A 24041-nucleotide genomic window follows, 5' to 3' on the forward strand; every position below is an offset into this window, starting at 1 on the left:
CAACTCTGCCGCCCAGGTGGTGAACAAAGTGGCCGTAGATTTATTGGCTGATATTTGTATATTCCTCGCGTGGAAAAGGGTGATAAGATCAGACAAAAATGAGTTCAGCCCTTCACAAATTTCACCAGGGAAGGCACCTGACACCAAGATCGTACAATCATCCGCATAGGTTAGACAGTTCCTGCAATATCACCTCGGACAACTCCAAGTTTCACTCTACGGGTCTCGGACATCTTGATCCTAAATTCTACGCACGATAGGCGTCCAAACATATAATTTATTATCCAACGTTTCAAACTTGGCCGGAGCGTAGTCTGCTCGATGAACTCAAACAGCGTGGAGTGCTTGACAATCTCAAAGGGTTACTATCACTACTATCACTGTTCTATCGCACGGCTTACTTTGATTGAGTCCTCGACTAATATGTTGTGCTGCTTGCGGATCTCATGTTATTGATCGGCAACTAGACAGTTATTTCTGATGCTGGGGTCTTTGTTACGGGCGACTAAAGCGAAATTGGTCTGCACGATTTACCTTTGCTGGCATACTTGCTAGGCTTCAGTAGCTGGTATATTTTCCAGACTTTGGGAACGATGTGTGTTGCTAGCGACAGGTTGAGAACTTTATTGATATACTTGACATTAGGCCGTCCAGCTGTTGCAGTTTATGCACCGCCGCTACTCGCAACATAGTTAAATTCCTCCGCAACTGATTGATTGATTCATCTTACAAAAGGTTTTTCAGTTCCCATCACCAGTACAGATTTCGACATGGACTCTAAATGCAAATTACTATTTCGTGAATTGAACTCTATTTTTTGCTCAATGATTGGGACATCCTAGCGTAATAAATCTTACATAGCTTAAATAAATCTTAGATAAGTAAAAGAAAAAATATATACATGTGTATAGATAAAAACACAAAATTCATCTCTATTGGATCGATGGAATGGGTTCAAATGCTGATGAAAAGATCGGATCTATCACGACTTCCTTTGAATGGGTTCAAATGCTGATGAAAAGATCGGATCTTTCACGACTTCATTTGAACCAATGCAAAAGATCCAGTGAAATCATGGCATCTCATGGAACCACTTCCTTAAAATTTTGCTGGGATAATAACATTTTGCTTATTTTCCTATTTTCAGGGTATCTATATCAGCGGTTGTAGTAGATGGATTCGATCGCGGAAGGGCTCATTAAATCCGGCGCGGAAAAAAACTAAAATCATGCGGCGTTCAAGGGTACCTGAGTCACAGTTGTAAAAAATAGGTTTTTATAGAAAATTTACGCACCAAAAATTCGACTTTGGACTCCTATTACTAGAAAACTGTACGGTGCACACTCATGAGCAGAGATGGTCTGTCTGCAATTATGACGTATCTGACATACATTTCTGACGTATATTACATACGTCGGAAACGTCGTAAACCTAGCCAAACAAACAAGGTTTTCGACAGAATAAACAAACGAATTTTATAATCGATGTTTTTTCATAATAAAACTTATTTTATTATTATTTTTATAAAAAAAACAGACATAATGAGATTTCACTCTAAAATGTACATTTTATATATATTTTTTATATTATATGGACATTATATATATGTTTGTTTATTACTTCACCCGCAAATTCTTTGAATCATTCGTAAAGTAGTCGTAGTGTTCGGAATATATTGTAGATGGCGTGCTAAGTGCGTAATCCAATTTACTGTTCAATTATTTCAGTTATTTTTAAAATTAAAATATTAATAAAAATATGTTGTTATTTTCAAAAACGGTACGGACGCTCTTCAATAACAAAGACTGGCTTGCAGAATTAATATTAAGTAAGAAATATGATGGTAACATAAATTTTTTGAGGTTAATGACGTTTACTACTTTTTATACGTTTTCTACGGGTATATGACGTTTTCGACGTTTACAACTTTCTTACCTTCGAAAACCTAAAAAATCGTCATACAGACCATCTCTGCTCATGAGATATACATCAAACGACGTAGAATCTCGAGTTCTACAATCCAATAAATAGTTTAGGTCATTATCTGGTTGCGCCCTCCAATAATAAGAAAAAAACCCAGATTTTAAAACTTCAAAATGTCAGCGTCGATTTAAGGGGGATGCAGTGTATATATCGAGAAGTCATACATTAGAACCATGTTGCCCAAGTTCAAAAATTTTCTGTAAAATTGTGTGAACAATAACTCTCTAAAGGAAGCAATCGATTTGATCTAAACTTTGCATATCGTATTATTCCTTCCAGATATAGATCGGGTTGAATATGGACTACATCGATCCACTCCTTCTAAAAGTTCCCACCCATAAATCGAATCTAAATTGTCTGAAACGAATTTCATCCAAACATACTTGGGGTCTAAAACGGTTATTTCTATGAGGCGCATTTTTGGTCGTATCAAAGTGTACATATATACCCTTTTTAAGCCGAAAGGTTGAGGGTATAACACAACTTAAGGTAAAGTTACATTAGACAAATATTTGCTCCAGCGACCGGCAGTGTGCGCTTGCTGAGAGCAAGTGAGCATAAATTCAATGTATTATTAACACTGACTTGTTCTAAGTAAGCGCACAATGCCGGTTGCTGGAGCAAATATTTGCCTAATGTGACCTTACATTTAGGTTTTTATAGAAACAAATTACAACGGGAAAAAATTTTTCAGTGGTAAGTCCTTTCTTATTGGGAAAACAGTCCAAAAGTTGTAAAAAACCCCTAACTCTTAAACTTATAAACCGATTTGGTCGAAAATTTGGCCTTCGTCATAGTTTTTCCAAAATTAGTTTAACTTCTAAAATTGCCCATATCGGTCCAATCGTTAGGATACCTCCCCCACAAAAGTTCTACATTTGGGGCCTGTTTGGAGATCCTTTGCACATTTATACCGATGATGTTTTTGTGGTCCTGTTTACAGCCATATATGTTTTCCGTGGACAAGTCGATGCTTCCTGGCATACTGGTCCAACAGGTGTACGATAACCCACTAAAATGACTAGTGGGCGCGATATCTATCGAAAAAGTATGACTCTCAAAGTAAGATCCACTTCCGTTATGGACTATGTCGGTCCGTTCCCTCCTCCGCAAAACTTTTGAGCTTTAATCCTAATCCACATTTTTACCGGCAAGTTCAAATGTCCAAAAAGTGCCACAAAATTCTGAAAAGATCCTAAATACATTCGATCTGTCCGTAGATGAAAGTTCCAATTCACATATGCTTAGGGTATATCTCTGTCGGCAAAGCCGACTGATAGCTTTTTACTTGTTCACTTTTCAATTTAAACTTTTTTTGCAAAACCAGGAATGTACAGGGATGGCGCCCGAAGACAGGCTACATATTCTATTGAATTCCAAAGGGGGTGGGGTACCTATGCGATATTTTTACTTCTTTGGGGCCTAAAGACCCAACCACGCCTGTTTTTTTTAATATGTTATATCTCCAATACTACTGAACCGATTTTCATCAAATTTGCAGAAAAAGTGTTTGTCTGTGTTTGTCGTTGTTATGTATATTTTACGAAATTCGGATTAGGTGGGGTACCTTCACCACGCCTTTCTATTAAACACTATATGTATAAGCCAAACTTATGATTATATTGGTTTCAGCATAAATTTTGGGAGACAATGGGGTTATGTACCCTAGGTACATATTTGGAACCGAAATACCGGACCACACCCACTTTTTTAAATATGTTATATCTTGAAAACAGATGACCACACCCTCTCTTTTCATTATGCCCACGCCCACTCTTTACATTATTTTTCCAATACTTCTGAACCTAATTTCATGCAATTTTCGGAAAATGTTCAGGAATGTCCTTTGGTCCAAAATGCTATACATTTGTAGACGAATTTCGGGGGCCTATTGTTTTTAATCCCTATATTTGGTAAACTTATGAGTACATCGGCTTGCAAATTAATTTTCGAGACAACGGTGGTTGAGCCCCCCGATCAAGAAAAATAATATATTTACAAATTTCCTTAAATGGTGAGGTTCAACGGTCCATCACTGATGGACCATCAGCCATGAAAAACTAAAACATAGAAGTCTCAATAAACATTTTTTTTTCACTTTTGTAATTATATCGCTTTAGAATAACGTCATGTGACATGGACGATAATAAATTCTAAACAGCATCAATTGACGAACAACTCCGTCAAAGTCCGTAAGAGAAAAGAAAGGTTACAGACAACATCTGTTGATGAATAAAATACTCCTCGGTTTGACAATGGACCAAAGTAATGAGGTAGAAAATACCTATTTTTGAATTGTCAAGCATAAAGCAACGCAGACCGGTGTCTGCTAGTGTATATGCATCAATAAGTTGATTCCATAACTTAAGTTTGTCTAAAATACTTCAGTAATAAAATCACATTCCTTTAGTATGAACAATCCATAAAAATATTTAAAAACTTATAAAGATTTATAGTATTATGGTAAGTCATATTCTTTGATTTTTTTCACACCTCAAATATTGACCTTGTCTCATTTAGCGAAGGTTATAATTTTTTGCCGATTCACAATCTGTGTTCACATTAGGAGTGTTCACCTTTAGATTGTTTCTTGGTGCTGGCAAACATGTGATCTTGTTGTGGTTATAGAAAGTACAAAGTGACAAATCATTACGAGTATGCTTATCGAATTTTATTAGTCATCGATATTTTGAACTACAATCCTAATCAGCCTATCCCAATGTGTTCAGATATGGATGTTTGTATATTGTTTTAATTATTATATTTATTTATTCAATTAACTTATAATGATAACGATTTATTACTGTGCTAAAATTTGACAATGGGTATTTATGTAAGTCTATGGACATCCTTCTGGTTTTGTGGCGGAGCAAATTCTATTTACGGGATGGAAATATTCTCCTGTTGGACAACTCTTTAATAGTCCATAAATTTTGCCACTCATCAAATAACACAAGATGTATCTGAAATAAAAAGAAAAATTAAATAGGTATACAAATTTGTAATTGTACAAAAAAGACATAAAACCAACACCTACTTCGTACAAGTGTCATCGTCATCGGTGTTATAGGAACCCGTGTTGCCAGCATCTGTGCAAATTTCATCTGGTAGTCTGGGACCCGTTGATGGTGCTGGTGTAGTAATTATTGTTGTTAACATTGTGGTTGTAGTTGTTGTAGAAGGCAATGCTGTTGTAGTAGTCGAAGTTGTGGTAGGTGTTGTACTTGGTAATTGCATTGTGGTGGTAGTCAATATGACAGATGAAGTGGCACCTGTAGGTTCAGAATCCTCAATAGCACAACTTGGTGGCATTGTCGATGAACATGATCTGATATCTGGATCGAAATATTGACCACTTGCACATGTATTTAACATTCCCTTTATTGGACTACCATAACAGACAACAAATCTAAAAACAAAAATAGATATTTTTTTGGGGATAAAATAATAGATTGGAGGGATTGTAATTTAACACCAATTCGGTACAATATGTTTTTAAAAAAGTAAACAAGTAAAAACATTAAGTTCGGCCGGGCCGAACTTTTTGTATCCTCCACCAGAAAATATTTTGAACTAAAAGGGAATAATTAGTTTCCAGATAGATGCAAAAATTGTTCGACGGCGGATACCCCAAATGCCTAAATTTGGTCACAAGATGTATCTAAACATTTCTCCAATCTGTTGGTACCTTTATATGGTGGATAATACAAAACATGGACCTATGTGGACGATTTTTGGTGGAGAAGTTTTGTGATCACTGAAAACCTCAAGTGTAAAAATGCAGCTAGCTCGGTCTAAAACTTTAGCTAAAATCCCCAAAATACATTACATCGGGAGGTACGGTTACAGGGTGGATATACCAAAACCCGGACCTATCTTGATATTTTTTTGAAGAGAGTTTTTCGGTCATTGCGGACATCAAGTGTCAAATTTCAGAAAATGTAGCTAAAAACCTTAAAATACCATAAATCGGTAACAGGTGCCGTTATATGGGCTTATACCAAAACGTGGACCTATGTATCTTAGGAATTTTTAGTGGAGAAGTTTTTTGGTCATTGAGAACCTTAAATGTCAAATTTCAGCTAATTCAATCAAAAATAAAGCTAAAAAAACATAAATCGGGGGGTACCGCCATATGGGGTCTATACCAAAATGTGGACCTACCTCGACCATTTTTGGTGCAGAAGACTTTTTACCTCTTGAAACTCAAGGTGCCAAACTGGAGCCAATTTGGGCGGAAAATGTAGCTAAAATCCTCAAAATACCTTAAATCTGGAGGTACCGTTACACTATGCAATACTGAAAATGCAAACAACTTCTAGTATGCATTTTTTGAAAGTACATACACTCTGTTTCATGTCAATAGCACATTTTAAATTGCTTTTGCTCAGTATAGTCGATATCCGAAGAATAACCTCGGCAAAGTATATATCTTGGTTTGTAATTTTATGAACAGAAAGTTTAGCTTCGATAACATACCGTTATATTTTTTTTTTAATTTTCTTTAAAAAATCCCAAAAGTTGTATGGTTTAAATTGTTTCATCGGAATAGAACATTTTTTAATAACTTGAGTAAAAATGTAAATTCTGAATGCTACTGTTACGATTCTTTAAAATTGGAATAAATAAAAGCTATTTCAAGTTTAAAACGCTAAAATTGGTCGAACTATAACTTTAATACCGTGGAAATAAGACCTTATGAAAGATGTGGACTTTAATTGTCTATAAAACGTTAACAATTTGACATATATTTACAGTTTCTTTTTAGTTTTATAAAAAAAAAAAACTAAAGAAAAACGAAGGAATGAAGACAGATGGTGCAAAATAAATTTGAAATTCTACTGAAAATTGGGTATTTTTGATCGAGAAACTTCAAATTCCTACGACTTTTATTCCATTATACCTGAGCCAACATACTATCAAGAAAAAAAGGAGGTCCTTCCTATACACAGAAAGAAACAGGGTGGAATTTCTGTGGAAGGTATAATGAATATTACAAGGAAAAACCAGTAGACATTTCCCGAGGCAAAATAATCATTATTTGCAGGGTTTTGATGGCAGAAAGTTTCACTTCTTGGTTCTCCTGGAAGAGAAGAACTTAATAGACCATCTGCATTGCCAAGGTGACCGCCTCATGGAATCGGAAAGTACAAATTATTGCGGTACAAAATTTAAGGTTATCCACACTTTATGTCTGTGTAAGAAATCTAACCTATTTTCTTTCTGTGTATGGGAAGGACCTCGTTTTTTATTGATAGTATGTTGGCTCAGACCCAGAACAATAACAATCACATGATATTTTAATGATTAACTTATCTTAATGCCACCATTGACCCGTATTATGGAATAGAAGTCGTAGGAATTTGAAGTTTCTCGATCAAAACTACCCAATTTTCAGTAGAATTTCAAATTTATTTTGCACCATCTCTATTCAGTCCTCCGTTTTTCTTTAGTTTTTTTATAAAACTAAGAAGAAACTGTCAATTTATGTCAAATTGTTAATGTATTATAGACAATTAAAGCCCACAGCTTTCATAAGGTCTTATTTCCCCGGTATTAAAGTTTTTTTAGCGTTTTAAACTTGAAATAGCTTTTATTTATTCCAATTTTAAAGAATCGTAACAGTAGCATTCGAAATTTACATTTTTACTCAAGTTATTAAAAAATGTGCTATTCCGATGAAACAATTTAAACCGTAAAAATTTTGGGGTTTTTGAAAGGAAATTAAAAAAAATTATAACGGTACGTTATCGAAGCCAAGCTTTCTGTTGAAAGATACTTCATAAAATTACAAACCAAGATATATAAACTTTCCCGAGGTTATTCCACGGATATCGACTATACTGAAGTACATAACAAAAAGCAATTTTAAATGTGCTATTGAATGTATTTAGACAACAGAAACCATAGTAGGGATTTGTCCTGTCAGATCCAGTTCGGATTTTATGGCCTCATCTAAACCGGGCTAAATCTACGCTTTTTGCATTTATCAGGCCTTTATCTCAGAAACGAATAGGAATTTGGCCTTGCTGTCTTTAGCAATATTGTAGCCCTAAACTAGTAAAACTTATCTTTTGAAAAAAACCACATAAGAAAAACTCCATCTAGGGCACCAAAATCTATAAAATATAGAAAATTTTACATAAATGCTGATATTCTGGTCAGTATCGGCTAAACTATTGGGACCTGAACCAAGTAACCTTTTGCAACAATCTTCCAAATAAAGTTCTCAACAATTCTTTAGAACACTCTGAAACTCTAAAATGCTTACTTCATGTTGTTTCAGCAGTATTTTGCATCATATATTTTACAACACGTATTTCAAACACAGTTCACACCAACAGTTTATTCTTGCATTTCGGATTTCACTACATTATTGACATTTTTATTAAATCCTCGTTGAAAAATGTATTGAAAAAAATGGCATAGAGGCATTTTACAACAATGACATGTTCTGAATAGTTGTGTATTACATTACAGTGAATATTTTTCCAAAAGAAAATATTCAGAAAAAATTAACGGTTTTAGAGATACGATGCGAAATGTATAAAAATTGTGGAATTTTTGCATATATTTTGAAATTTGAGGCTATAAATGTAGTTTTTCGAGTTCATTTTTTCTCCAAATATTTTAGATAATTTGCATTGGTTTCAGAGGTATGGCCCCGAATTTCTTTAAAAACTCAATATTTAACCATGTTTAGACGAAGCCATAAAATCCGAGCTGGATCTAGGGTTTCTTGTCGTTTGGGTCTGTACTTTCAAAAAATCCTAGGTTAAAATTGTTTGCACAAGATCACCTTAAAAATATTGCACAGTGTTATATATACAGCGTTGGCGACAGTTTTTGATCGGAAATCGTCAAAAAATTTGAAAAATCGTCTACATAGTCCAAAAATACATAGGTATGTTGCCGCTTAATGTGAATTTTTCGCTTAGAGTTATGACAATGATACTGACTACATAAGATATAACCATAAATACCGCCATAATAAAGCTTTCACCAGATGAGAGTTCCCGCCAATGCTATCGAGTTTGCAACAATGCAGCAAGGTTAATACACTGCCAATTTTTAATGGCAGCTTTGCTCAAATATTGCCTGATTGACGGTGTTGCAAAAAAGCTCAAACTACCTGTGTTTCAGATATGTACCTAAATATAGCCAATCTGGCGGGAAATTGTAAAGAACATTAAAAAAGCTCTTAAAATCGAATTTGCAACATTGTTTTCTTTAAATTCTTTCGTTAAATTTTGGTTAAAATATAGTTATACTGTGTTATTTGATGCATTTTTGGCTAACATGAAAAATCGTCATTTCAGGGCATGAAATCAAGTCAAATCGTCATTTTCCAAATTTGGGCCAAAAAATCGTCAACATGACGATAAATCGTCAAATTCGGCAACACTGTGTCTATATCAACAAATTTTTAGTGGAGACAATTGACAATTTGTAGTGGAGAAATTTCTTGACTTCAAGTGTCAAATTACAGCTAGATCGGTCTAAAAATTTAGCTAAAATCCCAAAAATACCGAAAATCGGGAGGTACCGTTCAGCTAATTCGGTTACTTTAAAAAATTTCACGAGTTGGGGGGTTTAAACTTTAAAAAAATTTACGAGTTGGGGTATATTAAACCCAACTTGAAAAGAGCGCTAAGTTCGGCCGGGCAGAACTTTTTATACCCTCCACCATAAAATAATCTGAACTAAAGCGGAATAATTATTTTCTTTCCTGTCCACAATTTTAGGCGTAGATATTTTGTGACCACTGATACCTTAATAAGGTAAAAAATATAAAAAAAAATGTATTCAATCGGTCGAGAACCTTATATGGTGCTATATCAAAGTGTGGACCTATGTTTTTGGTGGAGAAGTTTTGTGACCACTGGGAACCTCAAATGTCGAATTGCAGATACTTGGGTAAAAAACTGTAGGTAAAATCCAAAAAAAAAAAAAAAAAAACGAAAATCAGGAGGTACCGATGGACCTATGTTGACAGTTTTTCGGATTACAGATAGTTCGGTCGAAAATACCGAAAATGTGGAGGCACCGTTTTATGGGGGCTATACAAAACCATGGACATATGTTGACAGTTTTTGGTGGAGATGTTGTGTGACCACTGGGAACCTCAAATGTCGAGTTACAAATAGTTCTGTCGAAAATTGTAGGTACAATCTTCAAAATACCGAAAATCGGGAGGTACCGTTGAACGATCACGATCACTATCTCATTCAATAGACACCGGTAATTTCTTTGACAAAACTGGTATAATTAATTTCACACGTTGGTTTTTAAAATGTTACTCATTCGCTTTTGAACGAGGACAGAGATCCGGATCGTTCAATTGAACGAGATTGCCCAACTCTATTATATTTAGGATGCTTTAAAACATGGACCTATGTTTACAGGTTTTGGAGGAGATATTTTGTGACTACTGGGAACCTCAAAAGTTAAGTTACAGATAGTTCGGTTAAAATTGTAACTAAAATCCTCAAACTACCAAAAATCGCAAGTTATCTTGGCATTACTCATATCTTTTTGAACTAGGACAGACAACTAGGAACAAGATTTACCAATTCTGATACCGACCACGTCTCACCATTACCAACTTCATAATTTGTTACATTACGATTCGTAGGGTCTTCATCGCCAATAAGTTTGAGAATATGGCAAAATGGACTTTCGTATATATTCCAAGTGTGTTTATATAATCGTAATATTTTTCTATGGTTAATTCCGATACATAACTAACATTTTTCACTTCTGTCGTCTTAATGTACCTTCATAAATGGGCCCAGTGTGTGACCGTTATTCACAGCAGACCTTCGTTTTATGGACTTCAGCATACAACATCACTTTAAAACGTAAAACAATTCGTTAAATTTATGTTGTGTGGGCTTCGGATACAACTAAAAGCTATCCTTAAGGATGATTTTAGATTATACTAGCGGACCCGGCGAACTTCGTCTCGCTATTAAGAAATAAAATTTCATACAAAAACTCAATTTTCGATTTTTCCAATTTTCCGACTTTTCCAGAGATATTTTCCAAAATTTTCTTCCGTAAAGACCTTCTCCTCGAAAATACGAATAACTGACAAAAAATTTTACAGAAATCGGCCTAGCCGTTCTCATTTTATGAATTACTATACATTTTTTACACCATTTTTATATATACAGATTCTCCCGTTATACGATTTCCTAGGCCTTTTTCAAATGTATTAAGTTCCTAACACAAATTATAGTAAAATATTCTGTTCCTATTCATAATGTAACATTTCTAGCTGTATATATTGATGTATTCAGTCTTGAGGATACCATTAACTAATTAAAATCTGGATATGACACAAAATTAATATTAAAAGTCATAATTTTCAGCCTCATTTATATAGCGACGGAGTGAGTTGCAATTGTTTTGTCTTGCTAAAATATGGAATATTTGTTTTATGTACGCTATTAAAAGTGGAACACCCATCTATCCACGGATAGATGGCCTTTGAGCCTATCTATCCAACGATAGATGATCAAAGAAAATCCTTGGGAGATTCGGATGGGATTTTTTTTACATTCGCTCCGATATCGAAACGAAATCGGTACAAAATCTGAACTATTTCCTCTCTGAAAAATCGTTTAGAAATCCGAACGAAATCTGAACGATTTTGCTTCCGAAATTGTTCAGACATGTAGGACATCCGACATTTGGTTTGCTGGGTATGCATACGAAAAATTACTTACTGTGTACATGTAGGATCCTCATCAGGACAATAAAATCCAGCCACTCCCTCATCAAGGCATATTTCAGTTGGCGTACGCGGTCCGGATGGTGTGGGCAATATAGTTGTGGTAGGTTCAGTGGTTGTTGGCAGCATTGTAGTTGTTGTCATCATTGTGGTTGTTGTAGTGGTAGTTGTTGGTTTTGTTGTGGTTGTTGTTGTAGTTGGTAAAATTGTGGTTGTTGTAGTTGGTGTGACAGTGGTTGTTGTTGGTTTCAAAGTAGTGGTAGTTGGTAAAATTGTGGTTGTTGTAGTTGGTAAGATTGTGGTTGTTGTAGTTGGTAAGATTGTGGTTGTTGTTGGTTCCAAAGTAGTGGTAGTTGGTAAAATTGTGGTTGTTGTAGTTGGTTCCAAAGTGGTGGTAGTTGGTAAAATTGTGGTTGTTGTTGGTTTCAAAGTAGTGGTAGTTGGTAAAACTGTAGTTGGTAAGATTGTGGTTGTTGTAGTTGGTTCCAAAGTAGTGGTAGTTGGTAAAACTGTAGTTGTTGTAGTTGGTAAGATTGTGGTTGTTGTAGTTGGTTCCAAAGTGGAGGTAGTTGGTAAAATTGTCGTTGGCGTAGTGGGTTCCATTGTTGTCGTTATTGTAGTCGGTGGGATTGTGACTGTTGTAGTTGGCAACATTGTTGTTGTTGATGTAATGGGTTCCACAGTTGTTGTGGTTGGCAACAGGGTTGTGGTTTGTAAAGTAGTTGTTAACACTGTTGTAGTTGTTGGAACTTCCGTTGTTGTAGTGGTTGGCAACAGTGTTGTGGAAGTAGTGGATGTTGGCAATTCTGTGGTTGTTGTAACTGATTCTGTAGTACTTGGCAATAATGTGGTCGTTGTTGTAGGTATAGTTGCGGTAGTTGTTGTGGTAACTTCTGTAATTGGCACCATTGTGGTTGTTGTACTAGCTTCCGATGTTGTCGTTGTTGTAGGTGAGACAGTTGTTGTAGTTGGCATTATTGTTGTGGTCGTTGTTGGCAGCGTTGTGGTTGTTGTTATCCATGAAGTAGTCGTAGTCGTCATATCATTCTCCTCGTCACCTTGTCCAAAATCGGGAATACAACTAGGCTAAGAGAAAAAAAAACAAACATAGTAATCAAATAATGTCTTTGGAAAGAATCATCCTTTATTTTCAAGGAAAATAAATTTGAAACAATAGGACAGAACCGAACTTGTGATACCCAATGTCATTTCCCTTGGACATAAACTTTTCGTAAAACAAAAATCTATTCGGACCTAATAAAGTTATGTATGAGATAGGTTACCGCATTTGATTTATTGTTGATTGCGAAAAAAAATGCTAACTACCCAGCAAAAATTCAGATCCGTTAGTCATTATGTGACCCATTACCAAGTAATGTAAACAACAGTAACTGCTTCTATTACTCCTTACTAAGTTATGAGTTCGGTGCCACAGAGGGTGTGTTTCCGACTACAAATCCTATGATTGTGTGTTCAACGCTCACCGTCGGCACGCTAGCTTTTTGTTGACAAAATGAAGAACAGATGGCGGTGCACATGTTAGCGCTTAAACAACCCTTAATGTTGGTACGCGTGGCCGAGTGTGGCATGTTCGATAAAAAACAAGAAGTTCGCATGATCAAATCCAGCAGAGAGCGAAATAAAATATAATAAAAATATCAAGTATGTTGGAATTGAAAACAATTTCCACCTCAACTCTTCTAAAAATAGACTTTTTGTCTTATTTTGTTTTGGTCATAGAATAACTAGTAATTCAGTGCGAACATGATCTTGTTAAAATAATGGGTTAGTAGGGGGTTTTGTAAGTAGTTATGACTACCAAAATGTACTATAAAAACCCATTATTTGGTAAGGTTTTTTTTGCTAGGTATACTCGTAAGTATCCCTTGTCCCATCTGGGATGTTTGTGGAACAATTATTATATACTCGTAACCCCAGGACCCTTTACATGAGTCCTTTATACTACACATCAAAAGTTTGCCAAGTCGTAGATTGTGTGGCACGACAATATGTTTTGTTGCAGCAACGAATCTATGCCCAAATAAAAAAATCTGCAACTTGGATTGGATGTGTCCATAAAGAATCAGGAGCCAGGTGAGGGGAGTTAGTTGGGCAGTTGCAGCCGTATAGGCTCACACACAGAATATGTGTTGGATGTCTAATTCGGGCCCAATAGGAATTGAGGCGTCTGCATCGTCCGGATTTTAATATTGCTAAAACCACTCGTTTTTGCCTTGCCAGCTAGCGTTCTTCTATTGCGATGGAATAGGATGTGCAACTGATTCCTGCGAGGTGAGCTCGTTGATTCAGATACCTCCGTTTGTACCTTTAGATCTCTCGCTCTGTAGGTCAAGATCTCTCATGGCGTCCCTGTATTGGTAAGTTTGTCCACAAGATTGTGGTAATGAGGCTCATGCCTATAACTCCTTTGCTAGTACTGCATCCACAACCTACTGCAGTCCTAGGGCGACATAAAATATATTATAACTGCATAGGGCTACCATTTGAATAGTACCACAATGGCACCATAAATACCGACCTATTGCTTTATAAGAGGTCAACAAGGTTTCTTTGTCAGAACTCTCAGTGCTACCTGCCAGTGACTTGATAACATTATTCTTGGTTTGTGCGAATGACGTAAACATGCCATCGAACATTAACCCAATATATTCGTGTGGTTGGTGGTCGGAATCAGTACACCATTGTCCAATATGTTCAGGGGTAGTCTCATTTCCGTCGTCCAATTAGTGAACAGTTTGGCAGTATAACTATCGGAGTATGTTTTCATATTCCCCAGCTATGTAGAAATTTAAACTGCATCTATAGGTCAAGAGCCAACATCACTATTGGTCGCACGGTCTGTTCTGGTTCAGTCCTTGACTGATATTTGTGAATTTGGCGTGTAATTATGCTGTGGTACTATGCATGTACCGGAACCCATTCTGATATTGGGCAAGTGGGAAACTGTTTCCCATCATGCCCAGTGCCACTAGAATCTTGGTACTGGCGATAGGAGGGAAATCGGCTTCAGTAGCTGGACCACTCTTCCCACTTTTCCGGCTCCTGGTATTTTATGGGTAACAAACGATAAACTAAGCACATCATCACGTTGCTTAAGCATTACCATTGATATTCCGTATGGGCCCAATCCTTTCGGTTATTTCCCATAAAATTGATGGTGGCTAAATTGTTTGGTGCCTCCTCGTCTGAGAGGACTCATTTCCGGTGTAACACACTCCCCTTCGCCCTCCCACTCCCGATGTACTTGTGCTCACCTACTACATGTTGACTTCAAGAGTGTTTCCTAACTTTTGTGCGTTCCGAGTTCGGACGATGAAGCTCATCACTCTCATTAGATAGTCTCGACGCCTCTGCTGAAAAAATTGGTCTAATTTCGGGTAGTCAACCAGCAGGTATGTAGGGAACGGCTGCAATTGTGATTATGTCCTTCAAAATTCTCTCAGCTACACGAGGTAGATTGTCTTAACCCTTTTCATTAAGCTTTAGAAAAAGTACGGTGGTCACTCCATGGTTTACCGTGAAAATTTGTTGAGCTATCAATTTACTCAGCCGGCGCAGTACCCTCTGGTCTTTGTCGAGGACGGAAACTAAAGCTCATAATGAGCGTAATACCGAAAATCGGGAGTACCGTTCTATGGTGGCTATATGAAAAGGTCCACCCACAAATTTCTGGTGGAACGTTTTATACCACCAATGAAGTCTAAATACCAAATTTCAACCAATTCGGTGTGATGTTGAGGCCACAGCCTTCAAACTTTCGGAAATTGGGAGGTACCGTTTATGGGGGCTATATGAAGACGTGGACCTATATCGACAAATTTCAGGTGCAGTGTTTTATACCCACAACGAAAACTAAATACCGATTTTCAGTCATTTCGGTGTGATATTGAGGCTACATCCTTCAAAATACCGAAAATCGGGAGGCCCCCTCCTATGGGGGCTATATGAAGACCTGGGCCTATACGGAAATTTGTTTACAATCATCGAAGACTGGTGGAAAGTTGTTTACAATCATCGAAGACTAAATTCCAAATTTCTGCCATTTCCGCTGGATAATGAGGCCACAACTTCAAAATACCGAAAAATCAGGAGGTACCGTTTAATGGGGGCTATATGAAGACATGGACCTAGCCGACAAACTTCTGGTGGAAAGTTTTGTACCCCAATAAAGACTTAATGCCAAATTTCAGCCATTTCAGTGGGATAATGATGCCACAAATTCAAAATACCGAACATCGGGAGGAACAGTTCTATAGGGGTCATGTATGAAGACGTGGACCTATTCCGACAAATTTCTGGTGGGAAGTTTTATACCCCCAACGAAATGCCAAATTTCAGGCATTTCGGCGGGATAATGAGGGCACAACTTCTAAATACCGAAAATCAGAAAATACCGTTCTATGGGGCCTATATAAAAACGAGGACCAATACCAACAAATTTCATGTTGAAAGTTTTTTACCCCCATCGAAGACTAAATACCAAATTTTAGTCATTTCGGTGGGATAATGAGGCCACAATTTTAAAATACCGAAAATCGGGAGGTACCGTTCTATTGGGGCTGTATGAAGACGTGGACATATACCGACAAATTTATAGTGGGGAGCTTTATACCCCCAACGAAATGCCAAATTTCAGGTATTTCGGCGGGATAATGATGACACTACTTCTAAATACCGAAATTCGGGAGGTGCCGTTCTATGGTTGCTATATGAACACGTTGACCTATACCGACAAATTTCTGGTGGGAAGTTTTATACCCCCAACGAAGACTAAATGCCAAATTTCGGCCATTTCGGTGGGATAATGTGGCCACAACGTCAAAATACCGAAAATCGGGAAGTACACTTCTTTAGGGGTCATATATGAAGACGTGGACCTATACCGACAAATGTATACCACCAACGAAGACTAAATACAACATTTCAGTCGTTTCGGTGTAATATTGAGGCCACAACTTCAAAACAACGAACTATACCAAAACGTGGGCCGATATAGCCCAATTTCAATACCATGCATCCTAGGAGTAATAACAAGGTATATTTTAAATTATAAAGCTATATCTTAAATATTGTGAGCTGTATGTTGATTTCAAGGGACGGGCGGGCATACGAACATCGTTATATCGGCTTAGAATTTTATGCTGGTCAAGAATATATAGTTTATGGGGTCTCCGACGAATATTGTAATGTGTTACAAAATTAAATTATACACTCCATATTATGCTGGAGGGTATAATTAACTTTGATGCCATTCTTGTACGAATATGTAACATCCATAAGGAAATGAGATAGACCTATAGTTCCTCTTAGGAATATACTGGTACATAGAATCACATTTTGTGTCTGTTCAGGTCCTCCATTCGTCCGTTCGTTGCGGTCGCATTTTTTTCGTACTTACATATGCCACAGCTTGGTCATTACAAAATCCCGATTCCAAGTTGATATCACAAACAGTATTCTCTGGACAATAGGATATGTGGCCTTCCATGGGAGTGTCAGCACCAAAACAAAAAGCAATGGTTGTTTCATTTAGACAGGCGAACACTTTGTGCTGATCACAGACGCCACACCTATTTCCCACAGATGAAGGAGGCGCATCATCAATGCGTGAACAAGTTGGTGCCAAATTATGTTCCGGAGGATAGCATATCAATATACCTGATGTGCAAATGTAATTATCAGAGCAGGTTCTATACTCCTCCGTGGGGTGGCCTGTAAATGGAAATTAAAAAAAAATTTAAATTTACATTTTTTAAATAACTAAATTATCTACCATTTACACACAGCGAATACCGATTAAGGCTGTGGCAGGCCACATTATTACTCTGCTGACAGACATCACATTCTGCATTGATGCAAACCGCCAACAATTCAATACAAAGTAACTGAAAATAGTAAATTATTATTTTAAATATTCGATTTTTAAATAACGTTAATTTTTGTTTTGCCTACGAATTTCCAAAGAAGTTTCATTGTATTTCGCCCTGTTTAACAACAATTGTTTGCTCCTTAATTCACCGAGACTACTTTAACAACTAATTCGATAATTTTCAAAAACATGTCGTAGTAACATTATTTTAACGTTCCTAATGTCTTGTATCTTTATGACACCTAATATGACAATAACTGTAAAGAACACAGAGAAATTTAGAAAAGATTTTTTTGGGTGTGTTTAGGCACAAACAGTAGATTTCACCTTCAGAGATAAAAAAAAAAATCGAAAATTGTTTATTTTCAATGATGATTTTCACACTAAATTTGGCATAATCTGTCATATCTACATACATCGATTTCAAATAGAATACAGTTATCACTATAATGACACGAAAGTTTTGAAAACTCACTCATCTTTTCTGCAAAAATTATGTATTTAGTGGGGTTTTTGAACTGTATAGTCTTTTGGGGGTTTTATCTTAACCATTGTGCCAATAAGTTTGATTTGGATAAAGGAATGGACCGGCATAGTCTATTTTGGGAGTCAGAACGATTTTTTAAAGCACTTTAGTTATTATGTGAAGAAGAATAAATGTTGCGATGTTCACCGGATTCAGCAGATTCTAAATAAGTTGAATGCCAGCTCTATTCAGAAATCTAATTATAAAGAATTCAGACTTTCTGCGTATTATGAATGTTTTTGGTGTCGCTTTAAGTCAATTATTATTAAGTTAATGATGGTTAATTTAATTAATATTCATTCAATTATTATTAATTATTTAATTTTCTATTTATTTAAAAAAAAAACCTTTTTTACTGACATTGAAGCAATTAATAATCAATCAACAATGTAAAAATAAAGTCAAGTGAATAACACTTAAAAGGTGAATAATATTTTATTATTATTATTAATTCCTATTCTATGCACAAGAGTTGTGATGTAGGGTGGCACATAGTCCGCCCCGTCCTGAACATAGCTTCTGTTCACTTGGTTCATTGTGGATTTTTGTTGACGAGTAGGAAATTTTCGACTGTTTTTAGGAAGAGGACAATTCTTAGTTTTTGTGCATCCTCCGCTATGCGGAGTGCTTTTTGAAGCAATGCGAACATGCTGCCATGAGTTTGCAGATTTGTACGAATGTATCCTCTACCATAATATGGAGGGTATAATCAAATTTGTCATTCTGTTTGCAACACATCGAATTATTCATCGGAGGCCCTATAAAGTATATATATAACGAGTAGGAAAATTTCGACTGTTTTTAGGAAGAGGACAATTCTTAGTTTTTGTGCATCCACGCTATGCGGAATGCTTTTTTAAGCATTGTGAACATGCTGCCATGAGTTTGCAGATTTGTATATCCTCCACCATAATATGGAGGGTATAATCAAATTTGTCATTCTGTTTGTAACACATCGAAATATACATCGGAGACCCTATAGAGTATATATATCTGCTTCAAGAAGGTAACATTTTAAGTCGATATAACCATGTTCGTCTGCCCGTCCATCTGTTGAACTCAAGATTCAGCTAGCAATATTTAAGATATAGCTTTATTTGGTATAGAAGTTTCTATTACTCCTAGGATGTTTTTTATTGCAAATGGGCTATATCGGTCCACGTTTTGATATATCCCCCATAGAACCTTCAAAAAAGTTCTGAAAAATTATACTGTTATACAAAAGTTGAAAAAAAAACGTTGCAGATGTTCTGATATACTATTTTTTATAGAAAAAACAGCCTACTATGAAACAAGTAAGAACGGCGTTAAGTTCGGCCGGGCCGAACTTGTTATACCCTCCACCACAAGTTGTATTGAAGTAAAATAGAATAATTAGTTTCCTTTCGTGTATGAAGAAGACTTAATACTAAATTTCAGCAATTTCGGTAAAACAAACGTCGATCTATACCGACAAATTTCTGACGGAAAGTTTTTAGGCTCAAAGAAGACTAAATACCAAGTTTCCTATATTTCGGTAAGGGAATGTGGCTAAAACTAAAAAAATACCGAAAATCAAGAAGTACTCGTAAGCTTCTATGGGGATATAGGAAGACGTGGACCTATACTGATAATGCCCTTCTGGAATATTTTATAACTCTTGGAAGACGAAATAACGAATGTCAGCCATTTCGGTTGGATATTGACGTCACAATCTTCAGTATTACGAAAATTCGGACATATAGCGAAACGTGGACCTATACCGACGAATTTTAGTCAGAAATTGGGCAATATGAAAGCGCGGACCTGTACAGACATATTTCTGGCGAACAGTTTTATATCACATTGAAGACTAAATACCAAATTTCAGCCATTTTGGTGGAATATTGAAGACACAACCTTCAAAATACGAAAAATCGGGAGGTACTTTTCCATGGGGGCTATATGAAGGCGTGGACCTATACCTACAAATTTAAAGGGGAAGTTTGAGTACCCTTAACGAAGTCGAAATACCAAATTTCAGCCATTTCGGTGGAATATTGAGGACACAACGTTCAAAATACCGAAAATCGGGAGGTACCGTTCTATGGGGGCTATATGAAGGCATGGACCGATACCGACAAAGTTCTGGGGGAAAGTTTTATACCACCAACGTAGACTAAGTACCAAATTTCAGCCATTTCGGTGTGATAATGAAGCAAAAACCTTCAAAATACCGAAAATCGGGAGGTACCGTTCTATGGGGGCTATATGAAGGTGTGGACGGATACCGACAAAATTCTGGGGGAAAGTTTTATACCCCCAAAGAAGACTACGTACCAAATTTCAGCCATTTTGGTAGGATAATGAAACTAAAACCTTAAAAATACCGAGAATCGGGAGGTACCGTTCTATGGGGGCTATATGAAGGCATGGACCGATACCGACAAAGTTCTGGGGGAAAGTTTTATACCACCAACGTAGACTAAGTACCAAATTTCAGCCATTTCGGTGTGATAATGAAGCAAAAACCTTCAAAATACCGAAAATCGGGAGGTACCGTTATATGGGGGCTATATGAAGGTGCGGACCGATACCGACAAAATTCTGGGGGAAAGTTGTGTACCCCTAAAGAAGACTACGTACCAAATTTCAGCCATTTTGGTAGTATAATGAAGCTAAAACCTTAAAAATACCGAGAATCGGGAGGTACCGTTCTATGGGGGCTATATGAAGGTGTGGACCGATACCGACAAAATGCTGGGGGACAGTTTTGTACCCCTAAAGAAGACTACGTACCAAATTTCAGCCATTTTGGTAGGATAATGAAGCTAAAACCTTAAAAATACCGAAAATCGGGAGGTACCGTTCTATGGGGGCTATATCAAAACGTGGACCGATATATCCCATTTTCAATACCAATCATCCTGCAAGTAATAAAAACTACTGTACCAAATTTTGACTCTCTATCTTTAAAATTGCGAGCTGTATCTTGATTTCAACAGACAGACGGACGGACGGACAGACGGACATGGTCAAATCGACATAGAATTTTATGCTGATCAATAATATATATACTTTATAGGGTCTCTGACGAATATTTCGATGTGTTACAAACGGAATGACAAATTTAATTATACCCTCCATATGGTGGAGGGTATAAAAACGAAAGCAAAGAAAAACAAATCCCTCAAAAATTGACGACCCCCGCAAACGTTTTAAGGACCATGATCTGGGAATATGCACCTGGAATGTTCGCACTCTTTATAGAGAAGGTGCAGTTTACTTGAAAAGTACAAGACCGACATTACTGCCATACAGGAAATACGATGGAACGGGTAAGGCGGCACAACAACACCTAAAGATGACGCACTGTATTATAGCTGCCATGACATAAAGCAGCATCCGGCAAAAAGGGGCACACGTGCCCTTGATGAGAATAACAACAGAACAACCACCACTCAGTCTTCGTTCAGAAGTCAATGAAGAAGGTTCTGTTGTCGCTTGTTTCAATGATTTTTAATTTTAGCAATGCATTAACGCACACGCTGTTTCTGGAGAGAGCGAGAGAGAGTTGTACGCGTGAGGCCGCAAACAATGCGTTTGTATTGGTGCCGATACCTGACATAAAGCATGAGTTTGGTTGCGGATTTGTAGTTGGTCGGATGTTAAAACACCTGGTCTCCAGCTTCACACCCGTGAATGAAAGACTTGTTACAATTCGATTAAAAGCAAAATTCTTCAACATCAGCTTTATTTTCGCTCATGCTCCCACTGAAGGCAAGGACGAACAGACCAAAGATATATTTTACGAGCGCTTAGAAAAACCTTATGACCGTTGCCCTGCCCATGATATTAAAATTATTCTAGGCGGTTTTGATGCCAAAATTGGAAAGGAGAATATCTTTGGACCAACAGTCTGGAAATACAGTCTCAACAATGAAACATCTGACAATGGTATGAGGCTGATAGACTTTGCAGCTGCAAAAAACATCGTAGTTAGCAGTACCAGATTTAAGCATCTAGATATTCAGAAAGGCACATGGCTGTCGCCAGATCAAAGAACAAGAAATCAAATTGATCACGTTGTGATAGATGGAAGAAATGCATCGAGCGTGTTGGATGTACGATCGTTCCGAGGTGCAAACATAGACTCGGACCACTATCTTGTCGCAGCAAATGTACGTACCAGATTAAACGTAGCAAACAAAGTGCGAACAGACACAACACGGAAGTTGGACATCGGTAAGCTGCAATCACAACAGATAGCCACAGAATATTCCATTCAACTGGTCCAACTGCTTAATCAAAGCACTCTTCGTCCCGATAACATATCAGGACAATGGCAAAACATTGCCCACTTCATGCAAACAGCCGCAAAAACAGTTCATGGATACCAGAGACCTCCACCAAGGAATCCATGGTATGACCAGGAGTGTCGTGCTGCTACCGAAGAGAAAACTGCGGCATATAGGGAGATATCGGAAGAAAAGGAGAGAGAAGAAACGTCTTTTCCGTAGGAAAAAAGAGAAATTTGGAAAAGCGGGAGTGTGAACAAATCGAGATGTACAGGAGACAGAATGATCCGAAAATTCTACCAAAGAGTGAAACATTAAACTAATGGCTTTGGAACTGGCAAATCCTCTTGTAGAGACTAGCAAGGTAATATAATAACTGATACAGATAGTGTGCTCAGGATATGGAAAGAGCATTTTTCAAAAATGTTGGTATCCGATAGTAGCGAAATCGACGAAGATATCACAGATCCAAACCCAGAAGATGGTATTGAATATATACCACCCGGCCAAGATGAGGTAAAGACAGCAATAAACCCGCTGAAGAATAATAAGGCAGCAGGAGCTGATGGCATATCAGCCGAGCTGTTTAAAACCGGAGGCGACACGCTGGTAAGGTGTATGCATCAGCTAGTTAGCTCCATCTGGGAGGAAGAACGCGTACCAGACGATTGGAATCTGAGCACCTGTGTCCCGTCCATAAGAAAGGAGATTAAGACTTTATGCTCCAACTATAGGGGCATGAGCCTTCTCCCTATCGCCTACAAGATAGTGTCAGGGATATTGTGCGAACGACTTTAGACCTGGCAAGTCCACCGTTGACCAGATATTTATCCTGCGGCAAATCCTGGAGAATACCCAAGAGATGCAGATTGACACCTACCACCTTTTTGTCGATTATAAAGCAGCGTTCGACAGCCCGCTAAGTTCAAAGGTATTCCAAGCAATGTCTGAATTTGGTATCCACGCAAAGCTCATTCGGCTTTGTAAAATGACTTTAACTGACACAAGATCATCAGTTAAAAAAGGAAAGAACTTCTCCGAAGAGTTTTGTACCAAAAGAGGTTTCAGGCAAGGAAACAGCCTTTCGTGTAATATTTTCAACATCCTGCTAGAAAAGGTTATACGAGAGTCAAAGGAAGTGGCACAATTTACACCAATAGCCAAATGTTACTTGCTTATGCTGATGATATAGACATCATGGGACGATCAGTAAAAGAAGTAACCGATACCTTTCGTGTAATATTTTCAACATCCTGCTAGAAAAGGTTATACGAGAGTCAAAGGAAGTGGCACAATTTACACCAATAGCCAAATGTTACTTGCTTATGCTGATGATATAGACATCATGGGACGATCAGTAAAAGAAGTAACCGATACCTTTATGAAGGTCGAAGGAGAATCTGCTAAAGTCTTTCTGGCGGTAAACTGGGAGAAGACCAAATTGATGGTGTCGACGCGCAATGCGTCAATTGAGATCGGACCAACTGTTGAAGTTGGTTTTTATAATTTTGAGGTAGTTAAAGACTTCGTGTACCTCGGCACCGCTGTAAACACAACAAACGACATCAGTTGTGAAATAAAACAAGTAAAAAAGAATCAGTCGGCTTTGCCGACAGAGATATACCCTCAGCCTGTGCAAATTGAAACGCT

At 37.2% G+C, this 24041-nt stretch overlaps 1 protein-coding gene across 1 annotated transcript; it reads right to left on the bottom strand.

Annotated features, from left to right (window-relative positions):
* Positions 1 to 4732: 4732 nt before the first annotated feature.
* LOC141400976 (uncharacterized) lies at positions 4733 to 17818 on the bottom strand. Its single transcript, XM_073980715.1, has 6 exons — positions 17693 to 17818; positions 17514 to 17625; positions 17139 to 17452; positions 11715 to 12805; positions 5021 to 5392; positions 4733 to 4946 (listed from the first exon to the last, which is right to left on the bottom strand). Exons 1-6 carry the CDS (start codon positions 17711 to 17713, stop codon positions 4823 to 4825), a joined length of 2034 nt encoding a protein of 677 aa, XP_073836816.1. The 5' UTR covers positions 17714 to 17818; the 3' UTR covers positions 4733 to 4822.
* Between the last annotated feature and the right edge of the window lie 6223 nt (positions 17819 to 24041).

This window comes from Musca autumnalis, unplaced genomic scaffold (genome assembly GCF_047663935.1).
Source record: "Musca autumnalis isolate F117 unplaced genomic scaffold, ASM4766393v1 scaffold_4, whole genome shotgun sequence".
Classification (NCBI taxonomy): Eukaryota; Metazoa; Arthropoda; class Insecta; order Diptera; family Muscidae; genus Musca; species Musca autumnalis.

Coding starts and splice junctions, on each gene's coding strand:
- LOC141400976 (XM_073980715.1), bottom strand. CDS start 17,713: ATGAAACTTCTTTGGAAATTC. Junction 5,393..11,714: donor GAGGATCCTACATGTACACA/GTAAGTAATTTT, acceptor TTTTGTTTTTAG/ATTTGTTGTCTGTTATGGTA. Junction 4,947..5,020: donor GACGATGACACTTGTACGAA/GTAGGTGTTGGT, acceptor TTTTTATTTCAG/ATACATCTTGTGTTATTTGA.